Consider the following 18693-nt stretch of genomic DNA (forward strand, 5'->3'; position numbering starts at 1 on the left):
GACTAACCGGAGGTCTTAAACGCGGATAAAGTTACACACAATTTTTTGTGCGTTTAAGTATCTTAACCGCGTATAAGTCAGAAAACAACATGGCTGCTGTCATTCTTCAGCGTTATCGAGAACGCCGATTACTGAGGAGAAACAGAATATTTAGGGACCGAACTCATCCGTTTGATGTTTTTGACGATGATGTCATATTTGCCAAGTTTAGATTTAGAAGACAGGAAATTCTAGCAATCACAGATGACATCAGCGTCAATATTGTATTATCTAAACGGATGGGTTCATTGACCCCTCTTCTGCAAGTGCTAATTACACTTAGATACTTTGCCAGTGGCAGTTTCCAAGACGTTTGTGGGGAGCTTATAGGAGTTGACCAGTCAACCATAAGCCGAACTGTGACAAGAGTCACCGACGTCTTGCTACGTCAGGTACCAAACCATGTTCGATTACCCAATGGAAAAAAACAAGATGCCATAAAAACTAAATTTTATAACATGAGTGGATTTCCAAATGTGGTTGGATGCATCGATGGGACTCAAGTTCAAATACAAGCTCCTACGCAGAATGAATTTGTTAACAGGAAAGGCTACCATTCCATCAATGTTCAGGTAAGATGATTTATGTATTATAAATATATATTTCATGAATATGTATGTATGTATATAGGTATGTAGGTATGTGTGTAGGTCGGTAGGTATGTGCATGTGTATATAGGTATGTATGTATGTAGGTAGGTAGGTAGGTAGGTAGGTATGTAGGTAGGTATTTAAGGATTAGCTTTCGGTAAGGTGCATGGGTGGGTATATGTTGATAAGTATATGGTAATGTGCTGGCTGGATTATAAAATGTTTATGTTGATTTATGATTGAAATATCTTTTGTATGCATTTGTAAATTATTTCAAATGCATAAACAGTTAATATTTGTTTTAAAGCTGATGTGTGACGCAGACCTCATATTCATCAACTGTATTGCGAAATGGCCTGGAAGTGGACATGATTCAAGAATACTACGAGAGTCATCTTTATTCGAAGATTTTGAGAACAAAAGGCAGCCCATGAGAGGAATCATCTTAGGAGACAGTGGCTATATGTTGCGTGACTGGTTGTTAACTCCGATTTCTAATCCCACTACACGTCAAGAGAGAAACTACAACTTCAGTCATAGTTCAACACGTACAGCTATCGAACGGGCCATAGGAGTTTTGAAGAGGAGATGGCACTGTCTTCGCAGACTTCGTTTGACTCCTGCCAAGGCATGTAAAGTTATTGCAGTATGTGTTATGCTAAGTAACCGTGCCAGAAGGCTCAACTTAGATGTCCCAGACACAGACAGTGACAGTGACGATGAACCTGACTATGAACAAGCTTCAGATGCCCACATGGAGGAAGTCCTACCTGTAAACAACCCAATGATAGAACGTGCCAGGCTTGCTGCTGGAAAAACTGCCAGAGAGAGATTAATCAACAATTATTTTCACTGAAAGTCCATCATGTTAAATAAACATTACATTATTAATTGAATATTAGTTTGCTTCCTTGTGCTTAATAAAGTGACCACGAAACAACATAAATATTTGCTTTCTTTATTACTATTACAATTACAAAATAAACGTAAACAATAACTTTGCCTAAGTAAAACGTAAAAACCATACTTGTTCATAGCATGTTGTTCATTAATAATGTAGGTGTAATAAGGAACTACAAAACTAGTTCATTCAGGGTATTCATACAAATATCCCTATTATTAAATGAATTTATTGCAGTTTTTCATTACAAAATTTAATTATGTAACTCGTCTTCCTTTTCAATTTATTCAAGTTTTTTAATTTCTAACAAAATCTTTTTGTTTTTGTTATTGAAAAAAATGGTCATGGCCTTGTTTTTTTCTATCTCACTTTTGAGATATTCCTCAAAGAGATCATTCTCATGATCATCTAGCCCTTTCTCCACCAAGGACTTTCTTTTTATTTTTCTATTTTGGGCCTTTGATTTCGTTATTAATATTTTGTCAAGTGATGGTGAAGCTGATTGTTTTGCTTCAAATGTTTTACTTTCATTTACAATAGCAACTGCTATATTATCATCGTCCTGACATAGTGTTGTGTCTACATTTAAAAGCGGTGTTAAAGTGAGAGATGAAGGTGTTGGACCAGAGATAGTTTGGACGGATGTCAAATCCTCAGGGTATTCCTTTGAGCAATGTGGCGTGGGTTCCGAGGAAACCACACACGTATTTTCAGTGTTATTCTTGCACTCGACTGCTTGTATTTGTGGGTTTTCATAAGTGTCTGTTCCTTGCACTGAAAAGAAATAAATTATACCTAATATTATTTATTTTTGTAATAATCATTATTACGTATTGATTGAATAAAATTCATTGCCATAAAATTTAAAAGAAATTATAAAATGAAATGGTGTTTTGTTAAAAATAAAATATTAATGTGAGTTTGGTTTTACTTTTTAAATGTGTTAGAAAATAGTTGTTTTTGTTTTCTTGCACAATACAAGAAAATAATGTAAATTAAACTAGGGTTACCTTCTATTCCAGTGTAGAGGTTTGAATTTTCTCCAATTATGGTCACGATGATGTCCTCGTATGGCACTGGTTTATCTGGTGGTCCACCTCCCGTTTTCGTCTGTCTTTTCTGCTTGTTTAGGACGGCCCCTTTCAACGATCTCCATTTTTCTTTCGCCTCTTGTGGTGTACGTTCTGCCACGCCGCATGCACTGATTTTTGCAGTTATTCTTTTCCAAATATCCCCCTTTAACCTGTTTGTGACAGTTTGGTTGTTGGCCATAAACAATGTTTTATGATCAACACTTATTTCTTCTAATAGCACTCTTATTTCAGTGTCTGTAAAATTCGCTTTCCTATGTCTCTTGGCTTGATTTTCCATTATTGAACAGTATACAAGCACTGAATGGTACTACTAGTAAGGGACGACGGTTACATTTAAGCCCATCCCTCATCCCCTCATTGCACGTGCATGAATACCGCATGAGTGTTCCGAGAGTATTGAGACAATGAAAGAAAAAGCTATGTATCGTAAGGTATTGTTTGTACATTTGTATAAATAGAAAGCCCTACATTTTGTTACAATATAGGCCTAGTAATGAATGAATTTTAAACTTATGTAAACTATTATTTAATTAAAAAAACAATACACGTTTATACATCATTAATTTTATCCAAACATTTGTAAAAATGTGGGTTAGACTAAACTGTTTAATATGGAATGAGCGGTATGAGTGGGTACAATGTAACTACTTAATGGTGGAAAAGGTACGTACTGACTATGAATAGCATGATTATAATATGTAAAATCATATAATACCTAACCTGTTTAGCTGTGTAGAGTACCCCCTTAAAATGGCCAAACCATCGTATCACCCCACCCCACCCCGTTCCACCCCACCCCGAGTTACACATGGTTCTGAATAAATATTTGATATAATTTAGAAGCCCACCAATTATTTCACCTTTTTTTTAATCGAGAGGCAACACATAAAACCCTTACAGATGACATCGACATAATCATCGAACTCCGACATTTCCAATTTTCCAATTTTATACGCGGTTAGCTATCGGCGACCATAGTCATGACTTGTGCATACTAAAATGCAGGTAAAGTTACACGCAAATAACTATACGCGTTTAGAGAGTTAAACGCGTTTATATTTATACGGTCGTCATGCATATGGGCCCAGAACGATAAAATCTAATTAATGTCTGGGGTTTTGGGGGTTTTGGTGTTTTTTTAAATCGGATTTAATAGTGAAAAATACGCCATAGTGTTTAAAATCTGAAGACTGTCACTTTAAATATCTTCTCTACACACCCGTCATTTGCAGCAAACACCAAATCAGCGAATGTTACCAATACATTATGGTGGCAATGCAAATTAACATTGCAGGCGCCACAGCAAGACAGGAAAGCACGAATTATGCCCCAAATTAAACAGTTTAATATCTACATGCTGCTGGTTATGATATCAATTTACGCAATTGTCACAACTTTACTAAATGTGAGTTGTTATTTACGTACATAAAGCTGGGGCTACATAAAGCCTTCAGGGGGATGACAAAGTTGTAGCTATATAAAGACTTCAGGGGGTGGACAAAGCTGTGGCTATATAGTCGACGATCTAGAGCCGTGTGAGTTTTATTTCTACAGTTCTTATATTTGATCAGGGCAAAAGTAAACAAACAAAACAAATAATAAATTTAATAACACCACTAGATTTATTAATAATCGGCTATTGGATGTCAAACATTTGGTAATTTTGACATATAGTCTTAGAGAGGAAACCCGTTACATTTTCCATTAGTAGAAAGGGATATTTTTTATGCACGGCATTTGAAATGCCAGTCGTGATGCACTGGTTGGAATGAGAAATAGCCCAATGGGCCGACCGACGGGGATCCATGCCAGACCGACCGCGCTTCAGGCAAGCATTTTACCGCTGGGTTACTTCCGGCCCTTGATCAGAAGCAAGACGTGGATTTAAACGGAGACATAAAGGTCTAAGCCAGTCTGATATATATATGTATGTATATATGGTTTAAAAAGTTGTGTTACGTTACGTAGCCCAGGGGTAAAGCGCTCGCTTGATGCGCGGTCGGTTTGAGATCGATCCCCGTCGGTGGACCCATTTGGGCTATTTCTCGTTCCAGTCAATGCACAACGATTTGTATGTCAAATGCCATGGTTTGTGCTATCCTGTATATGCGATAGTGCATATAAAATAATGCCTTGCTACAAATGGAAAATGACTGAACACATATTTGACATCCAATAACCGATGATTAATACATCAATGTGCTCTAGAGGTGTCTGGTGTCGCTAAACAAAAACAATCTTTAAAGGGACATTCCTGAGTTTGCTGCAATGTTTAAGATGTTATCGACTAACAGAGACTTTTTAACGATAGTAATTAAATATCAAATATATTTTTCTATATAAATTATTAGTGGCTGCATATTAAACATGTTTCTGATCGTTCTAATATTTGTACTGTGTTAAATTTCATTTTATTTCCTAATTTTTGTTTTTCGTACGCACGAAATTATTTGAAGATGAAATCCAGCTTGGGATTCTTACAAATATTCAAATGACCAGAAACACAAGTTTAATCCAAGAAATATTTTGTTAGTCTGAAATATTTTACAATGCAGCAAACTCAGGAATGTCCCTTTAACTATAATTTTCTGTTTGTAAATATGTCTTTATCAAGTTTACCGATCTAAATTAGATTAATATTACGGTTAAGCTCGGTTATAGAGTCTTAGACTCTGCCCTCGAGAATGAGGAATATTGTGTGTGTATGGGGGGGGGGGGGGGGGGGGGGTATTTATAGGTGGGTGGGACGTAGCCTAGTGGTAAAGCGTTCGCCTGATGCACGGTCGGTCTTGAATCGATTCCCATCAGGGGCCATTGGGCTATATCTCATTACAGCCTTTCCTCCATAACTGATGTACCAAATGTCGTGGTATGTACTATCCTGCCTGTGGGATGCTGCACATAAAATACCCCTTGCTGCTAATCGGAAAGAGTAGCCCATTGCGTAGCGGCAGTGGGTTTCCTCTCTCATTATCTGTGTGACACTTATATTAGCCATAGTATGTCCAACGCCATATAACCCTTATTATAAATGCGCCGAGTGCGTCGTTAAATAAACCATTCTTCCTTTCCTTTAGATACCTATATACAGCAATGTCTACAACTACTAGTTTACTAACGGTGATGTGTCTGCTAATGTTCGGGTGCGTGTGTCTAGCAGACGACCAGTGCAAGACAACCTGTCTGAACTACTACTGGCGCTGTGGCAGGGAACAGGGATGTCGGGATTCGAACACAGATCTCAGGAAGTACAGATGCAACAAGAGATGCTGGGACGCCACGACCACGTGCGTACGACGTTGTGATGAGCATGACGTCAACAACAAATTCCAAGGTGACGTGTACTGACTCGGCCATGAAACGTGTCGTACAAACGTCATTGTGACGTCATTTCTGACAATCTTCTTGGTGTCTAAGAGTTGTATCTATGGGCGACGATTTGTCAAGATGTGTTGCAAGGATCAATACAAATAATCAGTAATGTTTTGTTGTTTTATATGGTTTTTTTTTTTATATATTAAACCCAGCTAGACTAAGTTACATTAAAGAATGTGTCGGTGTTAGGTAGGGATTTTATTGATGGTTTTTTTAATTGAAAAAGAAATACATTGGAAAAAGTTCGGCCCTCTTTTTCTTGGTAGCCTAGTACAGGTAGGAAACTGTTTCAAGAAGAAACCCATACAACGTATTTAGAAGTGTATGTGCCTTTAAATTAGATCACTTGAATAGTATGTGTTTGATGATAACACGTGCACATTGCAATGCAACTTTGCACAGCTGTTCTACCCATGACTGTATACCGACAACAGGCGCGTGTGCAGGTATTTTAGCAGGGATACAGTGGATGTCTAGACTGTGGCTACCAAGGAGGGTGGGGATTGGGTGGAATGTCGAGTCACACTCTACCAGGAAATATGTGGGGGGGGGGTGCTTGAGTAGGTGTGGGGGGGGGGGTCGACCTCCGAAACCCTCAGGCGCATGCAGAAGTTTTAGCGGGGGTTAGGGAATCTAGACTGTGGCAATCGAAGTTTATAGTGGGGTCGAGTCATGCTCTTCCAGAGAATATACTGAGGAAAAAAAAAGCTTAAGCAGGGAGGGTTTCGACCTTCGAAACTTTCGCCCTGCACACGCACCTGAACAAACTCTGAATGTGGGATCATTTTATAATCATATTGGTGCACAGTTATAGGTTGTACTATACCAAATAAAATCCCATAGGCGACCATGTTAACGTTTCTGCTTAAAAACACTATATGCAATATATCAACCAAACTTTGACCCATAAATATAAGTACTACAACCCCAACCTCAAAGTATTAACTGAAGAAAATGGTACCTTTCATGGCTCATTTTTGGTATAGCCAGATGTTTTTACAACACCACTAGATTCGCATAAAATTTGAGTACTTTTTTTTTTACATGTTTCAAGCACAAGGATACTTGACGCGGTGATACTAGATATAATAACATTCCATACATTTTTAGTCCAGATGAAACTATATTTTTTTACAACCAACACAAACTTTAATACATTTGTAAAATTGGAATATTTAAAATTAATAATAAAACACGAATATAACGACAGTAAAAACTAACCATTTCTTTGCTTAAAGATCTTCGGAAAATTCAATTTCAACTGGAATAATGATATAGCATTGTTAGCTGGTTATGATAGGGAGATATTTATATTAGGTCTCACTACACAGATGTCATCTGCCATTGAAACCCATGTTAAATTGCCCAACTTCAAACGGAGATTGCCAATAGAGCGGGTTCTCGTTGGCACTAACAACATACACTATTGCGAACATACATTATACAAGCATTTATTTTCACTTTAAAACTGAGAACATTTCAGTCTCAGTTTTTTGCTATATGACCGCATCTGGCTGTAGTACCGGTCCGAACAGGTGGTTCATTAACCGATTCATTCCGGCTGTCTCTTGCGCTATACACTCATGTCCCATAAGGTCGATGCTCAATATTACAAAATGGCATGGGCAAAATACAACCAGAAGGCGTACCATTAAGCATACATATTGTTTTAATTCTTCACCATTTCCTAGAAGTGAATATGTGAACCATGACATGTGTCACAATTAGGAACTATAGTGGACCGTGATAAATGAACTCTCACCCGGAAGTGATCTGTGTAGTTACATGAGTGGCCATTATGTGTCATTTCTTTCAAAACGTTAACGTATTTAATGAATGAGACAAATAGTATCTAACGGACTCGAATGTTCTATTCTCTTTCCTACATATTCTACAAAAAGGGAAAAAACGTATAAAACCTAAGGTTCAGGTTAGCATTTACGACACAGAGCACTCCATTTCGATCGTGCTTATTTCTTTGTATGGTGTGGATGTGGCGACCAGGTCCTCACCTAGAAACAGCAAACCGTATGTTTTTAAATCGACGACACACATATGTGTATTACTGCCAAGTGATACAATAATTAAGGTATAATGTCTTCACCAACGGGTGTGTAAGAAAACATGATATAATTCAGCCCGTACGGCGTGATATATTAAAATAACATCAAAACTTAGGTTACCAAATTCCTCAAAACATTCATAAATATAAAAACAAAAAATAATGTCGATTATTGATTTTATTAATAGGTAAACAAAAAGTATATATTTACAAGCATATATTTTCTAGCAGGTTACAATTAGATGCAATTAGATAAACAAAGGTGCACACTTGATCAGACAACACTATCATATACCGGGTAAGCACTTAATAACCATTCACTAATTTCTTTACGCTGTGATTAACATGAAGCTATATTTAACAACAAATAACTATTAAAGGAGCAATGCCGAGTTTGCTGCATTGTAAGTTATTCTGGACTAATACAATTTTGAAACGAATAGTATTAAATATTAAATATGTTTTTCTTGTTTAGAATATTACTGTCTCTATATTCAAAATGTTTCTGATTGTCATCATATTTGTAAGATGCCTAAACAGGATTTCATATCCCAATAATTTCTCACGTGTCAAAAACAAATATCTATCTATCTATCTATCTATCTATCTATCTATCTATATATATATATATATATATATATATATATATATATATTAGAAATAAAAAATGAAGTTTGACTTTGTGCAAATACTGAGATTATCAGAAACACGTTTAATGAGAATCACTAATATTTTATTTAGAAATATATATATATATATATATAGTTAATATGTAATTACTGTTGTTAAAAATATATGTTCGTCCACATCATATTACCAATTGACTAAAACTAAGGATAGTCCCTGACTTTATTAATAGGTAAACAATGTATATATTTACAAGCATGTATTTTCAGCAGTTTGCAATCAAGATCATATAACAACTTAATAAAATGTCACTTAGTTCTTTATGATGTAATTAATATTAACTAATAAGCTATACATACATGTAATGCACAGGCAGATTAATATGAAATACAATAGAGAAATGATTCCCTTAGTCTTTTTAGTCTATTTGCTCCAATATACATTTTAAATAGTGACATTACAGTGGTATATTTTCATCAACATAGTAATCATTATGACTGTAAAGCATATTACTTGGGACAACACTGTACCAGGGCCGTAGCTAGGATTTTGTGGTGGTAATGGTGTTGGTGGGGAGGGGGGGGGGGGGGGGCGGGGCTACTGAGTAGTTAATACATTTTATAATCGTTATGACGGCGCTATGGTGCTAGGTAATTGCATCCTGTTGGTAAAACTTTAGTTAGCTTAGCCATTAAATTCAAATTAAAATAATATTAATGTTTTACAAAGGAAAATATTGAAAAAAGATCCAACACGTTTTCATGTTCGTGATATTTATACTACACAAGATTTAACATATGTAACACATGGCTTAACAAAAATAATTCAGTAGGACGTAGATGAATCATTTTAATGACATGCTAAAGCAAATGTGCAGCAACAGAACAAAATAGTAACTGAATACAATAAGTGATTGTATTGTGAATATAAAAGCACAAGTATCTTTAATTATCAGACATTTCAGACATAAACTTCTGAGGCGATTTTCTTTATCTGTGACGGCATTCAACTTTTAGTATGATATAAAATCATAAAATTGGGGTAAACGTAATAATTCGGTATCCGTGGGATGTTAGACTTTTTATGACGTTATGACAATGTTTGTGAAAATCATAATGTTCAGTCTAAGTCGCCTTTTTGTATTATGTTTGTCTAAACAGCGTTCATACATACATTTTATACACGTTATCGTCAGACACACGAGCAGGAATTTATTCAGTAGTAGGGTACAGAGATTCCAATGTGGTCGCGACACGATAACCTTGACAATGTATATTTATACCAATTACTATATGTGTGGCTGTCTGTGTGGAGGGGTGCGGGTTCAACACCAGAAACTTACATGAGCTCGCGCCTAATCCTGGCACTACAGCGCGAGTTAATTTCATATTAATAAGTCTAGTCAAATGATCAAGCACGCTGTCCTGGGCAAGCTGCACTACCTGGACTGTCTGCCCAGGACAAGTGTTAATGTTTAGTTGTCAGTGGTCAGTGATCTTGCCTCCCCACTCCACACCCCCCCCCCCCCATTAACTCATCATCACTCTGTTATTGAGCTCAAGTTTGTATTGTCTTACGTTTTACACAAATAAACACAATGGGCCGAATTTACAAAGTCTGTTTTAGACTTACAGGCGTGTAACTACACACATTTACATAGCTTAAACACCTGTTTTAGACTTACAGGCGTGTAACTACACACATTTACATAGCTTAAACACCTGTTTTAGACTTACAGGCGTGTAACTACACACATTTACATAGCTTAAACACCTGTTTTAGACTTACAGGCGTGTAACTAGATACATTTACATAGCTTAAACAACTGTTTTAGGCTTACAAGCGTGTAACTAGATACATTTACATAGCTTAAACACCTGTTTAGACTTACAGGCGTGTAACTACATACATTTACAATACTTAAACACCTGTTATAGGCTTACAAGCGTGTAACTAGATACATACTTACAGGCGTGTAACTACATACATTTACAATACTTAAACACCTGTTTTAGAATTACACGCGTGTAACTACATACATTTACAATTCTTAAACACCTGTTATAGACTTACAGGCGTGTAACTAGATACATTTACTATGCTTAAACACCTGTTTATGTCTTACACGCGTGTAACTACATCCATTTACAATGCATAAACACCTGTTTATGTCTTACACGCGTGTAACTACATCCATTTACACTTCTTAAACACCTGTTTATGTCTTACACGCGTGTAACTACACACATTTACAATGGTTAAACACCTGTTTATGTCTTACACGCGTGTAACTACATCCATTTACAATGCTTAAACACCTGTTTTAGACTTACAAGCGTGTAACTACATACATTTACTATGCTTAAACACCTGTTTATATCTTACACGCGTGTAACTACATACATTTACAATACTTAAACACCTGTTTTAGAATTACACGCGTGTAACTACATACATTTACAATTCTTAAACACCTGTTTTAGACTTACAGGCGTGTAACTAGATACATTTACTATGCTTAAACACCTGTTTGTGTCTTACACGCGTGTAACTACATCCATTTACAATGCATAAACACCTGTTTATGTCTTACACGCGTGTAACTACATCCATTTACACTTCTTAAACACCTGTTTATGTCTTACACGCGTGTAACTACACACATTTACAATGGTTAAACACCTGTTTATGTCTTACACGCGTGTAACTACATCCATTTACAATGCTTAAACACCTGTTTTAGACTTACAAGCGTGTAACTACATACATTTACTATGCTTAAACACCTGTTTATGTCTTACACGCGTGTAACTACATCCATTTACAATGCTTAAACACCTGTTTTAGACTTACAAGCGTGTAACTACATACATTTACTATGCTTAAACACCTGTTTATGTCTTACAGGCGTGAAACTACATACATTTACATAGCTTAAACACCTGTTTTAGACTTACAGGCGTCAAACTACATACATTTACAATGCTTAAACACCTGTTTTAGATTTACAGGCGTGTAACTAGATACATTTACTATGCTTAAACACCTGTTTGTGTCTTACACGCGTGTAACTACATCCATTTACAATGCATAAACACCTGTTTATGTCTTACACGCGTGTAACTACATCCATTTACACTTCTTAAACACCTGTTTATGTCTTACACGCGTGTAACTACACACATTTACAATGGTTAAACACCTGTTTATGTCTTACACGCGTGTAACTACATCCATTTACAATGCTTAAACACCTGTTTTAGACTTACAAGCGTGTAACTACATACATTTACTATGCTTAAACACCTGTTTATGTCTTACACGCGTGTAACTACATCTATTTACAATGCTTAAACACCTGTTTTAGACTTACAAGCGTGTAACTACATACATTTACTATGCTTAAACACCTGTTTATGTCTTACAGGCGTGAAACTACATACATTTACATAGCTTAAACACCTGTTTTAGACTTACAGGCGTGAAACTACATACATTTACAATGCTTAAACACCTGTTTTAGATTTACAGGCGCGTAACTACACAGATTTACACAGCTTAAACATCTGTTTTAGACTTACACGTGTGTAACTACATCCATTTACTATGCTTAATCGCCTTTTTACGTCTTACACGTGTGTAACTACATCCATTTACAATGCTTAAACGTCTGTTTATGTCTTACACGTGTGTAACTACATCCATTTACAATGCTTAAACACCTGTTTATGTCTTACACGCGTGTAACTACATCCATTTCCTATGCTTAAACACCTGTTTATGTCTTACACGCGTGTAACTACATCCATTTACTATGCTTAAACACCCGTTTATGTCTTACATGTGTGTAACTACATCCATTTACTATGCTTAAACACCCGTTTATGTCTTACACGCGTGTAACTACACACATTTACAATGCTTAAGCACCTGTTTATGTCTTACAGGCGTGTAACTACATCCATTTACAATGCTTAAGCACCCGTTTATGTATTACAGGCGTGTAACTACATCCATTTACTATGCTTAAACACCCGTTTATGTCTACATGTGTGTAACTACATCCATTTACTATGCTTAAACACCCGTTTATGTCTTACACGCGTGTAACTACACACATTTACAATGCTTAAACACCTGTTTATGTCTTATAGTCGTGTAACTACATACATCTACTATGCTTAAACACCTCTTTATGTCTTACATGTGTGTAACTACATCCATTTACAATGCTTATACCCCTGTTTATGTCTTACATGTGTGTAAATACATCCATTTACAATGCTTAAACCCCTGTTTACGTCTTACATTTGTGTAAATACATCAATTTACAATGCTTAAACACCTGTTTATGTCACACGTGTGAACTACATCCATTAATAGTGCTTAAACACCTGTTCATGTCTTACAGGCGTGTAACTACACACATTTACAATGGTTAAACACCTGTTTATGTCTTACACGCGTGTAACTACATCCATTTACAATGCTTAAACACCTGTTTTAGACTTACAAGCGTGTAACTACATACATTTACTATGCTTAAACACCTGTTTATGTCTTACACGCGTGTAACTACATCCATTTACAATGCTTAAACACCTGTTTTAGACTTACAAGCGTGTACCTACATACATTTACTATGCTTAAACACCTGTTTATGTCTTACACGCGTGTAACTACATCCATTTACAATGCTTAAACACCTGTTTTAGACTTACAAGCGTGTAACTACATACATTTACTATGCTTAAACACCTGTTTATGTCTTACAGGCGTGAAACTACATACATTTACATAGCTTAAACACCTGTTTTAGACTTACAGGCGTGAAACTACATACATTTACAATGCTTAAACACCTGTTTTAGATTTACAGGCGCGTAACTACACAGATTTACACAGCTTAAACATCTGTTTTAGACTTACACGTGTGTAACTACATCCATTTACTATGCTTAATCGCCTTTTTACGTCTTACACGTGTGTAACTACATCCATTTACAATGCTTAAACGTCTGTTTATGTCTTACACGTGTGTAACTACATCCATTTACAATGCTTAAACACCTGTTTATGTCTTACACGCGTGTAACTACATCCATTTCCTATGCTTAAACACCTGTTTATGTCTTACACGCGTGTAACTACATCCATTTACTATGCTTAAACACCCGTTTATGTCTTACATGTGTGTAACTACATCCATTTACTATGCTTAAACACCCGTTTATGTCTTACACGCGTGTAACTACACACATTTACAATGCTTAAGCACCTGTTTATGTCTTACAGGCGTGTAACTACATCCATTTACAATGCTTAAGCACCCGTTTATGTATTACAGGCGTGTAACTACATCCATTTACTATGCTTAAACACCCGTTTATGTCTACATGTGTGTAACTACATCCATTTACTATGCTTAAACACCCGTTTATGTCTTACACGCGTGTAACTACACACATTTACAATGCTTAAACACCTGTTTATGTCTTATAGTCGTGTAACTACATACATCTACTATGCTTAAACACCTCTTTATGTCTTACATGTGTGTAACTACATCCATTTACAATGCTTATACCCCTGTTTATGTCTTACATGTGTGTAAATACATCCATTTACAATGCTTAAACCCCTGTTTACGTCTTACATTTGTGTAAATACATCAATTTACAATGCTTAAACACCTGTTTATGTCACACGTGTGAACTACATCCATTAATAGTGCTTAAACACCTGTTCATGTCTTACAGGCGTGTAACTACACACATTTACAATGGTTAAACACCTGTTTATGTCTTACACGCGTGTAACTACATCCATTTACAATGCTTAAACACCTGTTTTAGACTTACAAGCGTGTAACTACATACATTTACTATGCTTAAACACCTGTTTATGTCTTACACGCGTGTAACTACATCCATTTACAATGCTTAAACACCTGTTTTAGACTTACAAGCGTGTACCTACATACATTTACTATGCTTAAACACCTGTTTATGTCTTACACGCGTGTAACTACATCCATTTACAATGCTTAAACACCTGTTTTAGACTTACAAGCGTGTAACTACATACATTTACTATGCTTAAACACCTGTTTATGTCTTACAGGCGTGAAACTACATACATTTACATAGCTTAAACACCTGTTTTAGACTTACAGGCGTGAAACTACATACATTTACAATGCTTAAACACCTGTTTTAGATTTACAGGCGCGTAACTACATAGATTTACACAGCTTAAACATCTGTTTTAGACTTACACGTGTGTAACTACATACATCTACTATGCTTAAACACCTCTTTATGTCTTACATGTGTGTAACTACATCCATTTACAATGCTTATACCCCTGTTTATGTCTTACATGTGTGTAAATACATCCATTTACAATGCTTAAACCCCTGTTTACGTCTTACATTTGTGTAAATACATCAATTTACAATGCTTAAACACCTGTTTATGTCACACGTGTGAACTACATCCATTAATAGTGCTTAAACACCTGTTCATGTCTTACAGGCGTGTAACTACACACATTTACAATGGTTAAACACCTGTTTATGTCTTACACGCGTGTAACTACATCCATTTACAATGCTTAAACACCTGTTTTAGACTTACAAGCGTGTAACTACATACATTTACTATGCTTAAACACCTGTTTATGTCTTACACGCGTGTAACTACATCCATTTACAATGCTTAAACACCTGTTTTAGACTTACAAGCGTGTACCTACATACATTTACTATGCTTAAACACCTGTTTATGTCTTACACGCGTGTAACTACATCCATTTACAATGCTTAAACACCTGTTTTAGACTTACAAGCGTGTAACTACATACATTTACTATGCTTAAACACCTGTTTATGTCTTACAGGCGTGAAACTACATACATTTACATAGCTTAAACACCTGTTTTAGACTTACAGGCGTGAAACTACATACATTTACAATGCTTAAACACCTGTTTTAGATTTACAGGCGCGTAACTACATAGATTTACACAGCTTAAACATCTGTTTTAGACTTACACGTGTGTAACTACATCCATTTACTATGCTTAATCGCCTTTTTACGTCTTACACGTGTGTAACTACATCCATTTACAATGCTTAAACGTCTGTTTGTGTCTTACACGTGTGTAACTACATCCATTTACAATGCTTAAACACCTGTTTATGTCTTACACGCGTGTAACTACATCCATTTGCTATGCTTAAACACCTGTTTATGTCTTACACGCGTGTAACTACATCCATTTACTATGCTTAAACACCCGTTTATGTCTTACATGTGTGTAACTACATCCATTTACTATGCTTAAACACCCGTTTATGTCTTACACGCGTGTAACTACACACATTTACAATGCTTAAGCACCTGTTTATGTCTTACAGGCGTGTAACTACATCCATTTACAATGCTTAAGCACCCGTTTATGTATTACAGGCGTGTAACTACATCCATTTACTATGCTTAAACACCCGTTTATGTCTACATGTGTGTAACTACATCCATTTACTATGCTTAAACACCCGTTTATGTCTTACACGCGTGTAACTACACACATTTACAATGCTTAAACACCTGTTTATGTCTTATAGTCGTGTAACTACATACATCTACTATGCTTAAACACCTCTTTATGTCTTACATGTGTGTAACTACATCCATTTACAATGCTTATACCCCTGTTTATGTCTTACATGTGTGTAAATACATCCATTTACAATGCTTAAACACCTGTTTATGTCACACATGTGTGAACTACATCCATTAATAGTGCTTAAACACCTGTTTATGTCTTACAGGCGTGTAACTACATCCATTTACAATGCTTAAACACCTGTTTATGTCTTACATGTGTGTAAATACATCCATTTACAATGCTTATACCCCTGTTTATGTCTTACATGTGTGTAAATACATCCATTTACAATGCTTAAACACCTGTTTATGTCTTACTTGTGTGTAACTACATCCATTTACAATGCTTAAACACCTGTTTATGTGTTACATGTGTGTAACTACACACATTTACAATGCTTAAACACCTGTTTATGTCTTACATGTGTGTAACTACATCCATTTACTATGCTTAAACACCTGTTTATGTCTTACACGCGTGTAACTACACACATTTACAATGCTTAAACACCTGTTTATGTCTTACATGTGTGTAACTACACACATTTACAATGCTTAAGCACCTGTTTATGTCTTACATGTGTGTAACTACATCCATTTATAGTGCTTAAACCCCTGTTTATGTCTTGCATGTGTATAACTACATCCATTTACTCTGCTTAAACACCTGTTTATGGCTTACACGCGTGTAACTACACACATTTACAATGCTTAAACACCTGTTTATGTCTTACATGTGTGTAAGTACATCCATTTATAGTGCTTAAACACCTGTTTATGTCTTACAGGCGTGTAACTACATACATATACAATGCTTAAACACCTGTATGTGTCTTACAGGCGTGTAACTACATACATCTACTATGCTTAAACACCTGTCTATATCTTACAGGCGTGTAACTACATACATCTACTATGCTTAAACACCTGTCTGTGTCTTACAGGCGTGTAACTACATACATCTACTATGCTTAAACACCTGTCTATGTCTTACAGGCGTGTAACTACATACATCTACTATGCTTAAACACCTGTCTATGTCTTATAGGCGTGTAAATACATACATTTACTATGCTTAAACACCTGCGTTTAAGAAAAACAGACATCGTAAATTCGGCCCCATATATCCATGTACAATGTTTCTGGTATATTTAAGACCGTGATATGTGTTGTCCTGTCTGTGGGAATGTACAATGTTTCTGGTATATTTAAGACCGTGATATGTGTTGTCCTGTCTGTGGGAATGTACAATGTTTCTGGTATATTTCCGACCGTGATGTGTGTTGTCCTGTCGGTGGGAATGTACAATGTTTCTGGTATATTTAAGACCGTGATGTGTGTTGTCCTGTCTGTGGGAATGTACAATGTTTCTGGTATATTTAAGACCGTGATGTGTGTTGTCCTGTCTGTGGGAATGTACAATGTTTCTGGTATATTTAAGACCGTGATGTGTGTTGTCCTGTCTGTGGGAATGTACAATGTTTCTGGTATATTTAAGACCGTGATGTGTGTTGTCCTGTCTGTGGGAATGTACAATGTTTCTGGTATATTTAAGACCGTGATGTGTGTTGTCCTGTCTGTGGGAATGTACAATGTTTCTGGTATATTTAAGACCGTGATATGTGTTGTCCTGTCTGTGGGAATGTACAATGTTTCTGGTATATTTAAGACCGTGATATGTGTTGTCCTGTCTGTGGGAATGTACAATGTTTCTGGTATATTTAAGACCGTGATATGTGTTGTCCTGTCTGTGGGAATGTACAATGTTTCTGGTATATTTAAGACCGTGATATGTGTTGTCCTGTCTGTGGGAATGTACAATGTTTCTAGTATATTTAAGACCGTGATATGTGTTGTCCTGTCGGTGGGAATTTGCATATACAAGATCCCTGAAAAAATGCATTGGGTTTTCTTCCAAAACTGAGTTTCAAGTTGCCAGGCTATTTCTTAATAGTACATGCAATGAAGAATGAACATAATAATGTTATCGTAAATACGTAACTTAAATGAGTCGGAAGAGGCCAGCAGCTGGGGGTGGGGGTTCAGCTATATACCGATTTACCCTTTAACTGGGGAGATTGCATAGACTTTAGAGTTTGGACACCACTACCATTCTGGTCCCCAGCTTCCGACGCCAAAGCTAATTCTTGTTTTCAAATTAAATATTTTCCTATACGATTCGGGAATCTACCAGTCCGATGACTACTGAGACCGGTTCGCGAGATCAACGAGCGAACTCTATTAAACGTCGGAACATGAGCTTCCTATTTGGACGACTGACTACGTGTCAAAATTGTTTGACATCCAATAGCCGATGATAAATTAATCAATGTGA

At 36.2% G+C, this 18693-nt stretch overlaps 2 protein-coding genes across 2 annotated transcripts; one reads left to right on the top strand and one right to left on the bottom strand.

The window, feature by feature from the left end:
* The first annotated feature begins 363 nt into the window (after window positions 1–363).
* Window positions 364–1569, top strand: LOC121391362 (putative nuclease HARBI1). The gene is made up of 2 exons (XM_041523021.1): window positions 364–611; window positions 937–1569. Exons 1-2 carry the CDS (start codon window positions 498–500, stop codon window positions 1483–1485), a joined length of 663 nt encoding a protein of 220 aa, XP_041378955.1. The 5' UTR covers window positions 364–497; the 3' UTR covers window positions 1486–1569.
* Window positions 1570–1602: 33 nt separating this feature from the next.
* On the bottom strand, window positions 1603–2899 carry LOC121391361. Its single transcript, XM_041523020.1, has 3 exons — window positions 2541–2899; window positions 2066–2304; window positions 1603–1632 (listed from the first exon to the last, which is right to left on the bottom strand). Exons 1-3 carry the CDS (start codon window positions 2800–2802, stop codon window positions 1603–1605), a joined length of 531 nt encoding a protein of 176 aa, XP_041378954.1. The 5' UTR covers window positions 2803–2899.
* Between the last annotated feature and the right edge of the window lie 15794 nt (window positions 2900–18693).

The sequence above is a fragment of the Gigantopelta aegis genome, unplaced genomic scaffold, assembly GCF_016097555.1.
Source record: "Gigantopelta aegis isolate Gae_Host unplaced genomic scaffold, Gae_host_genome ctg2220_pilon_pilon:::fragment_2, whole genome shotgun sequence".
Taxonomy (NCBI): domain Eukaryota; kingdom Metazoa; phylum Mollusca; class Gastropoda; order Neomphalida; family Peltospiridae; genus Gigantopelta; species Gigantopelta aegis.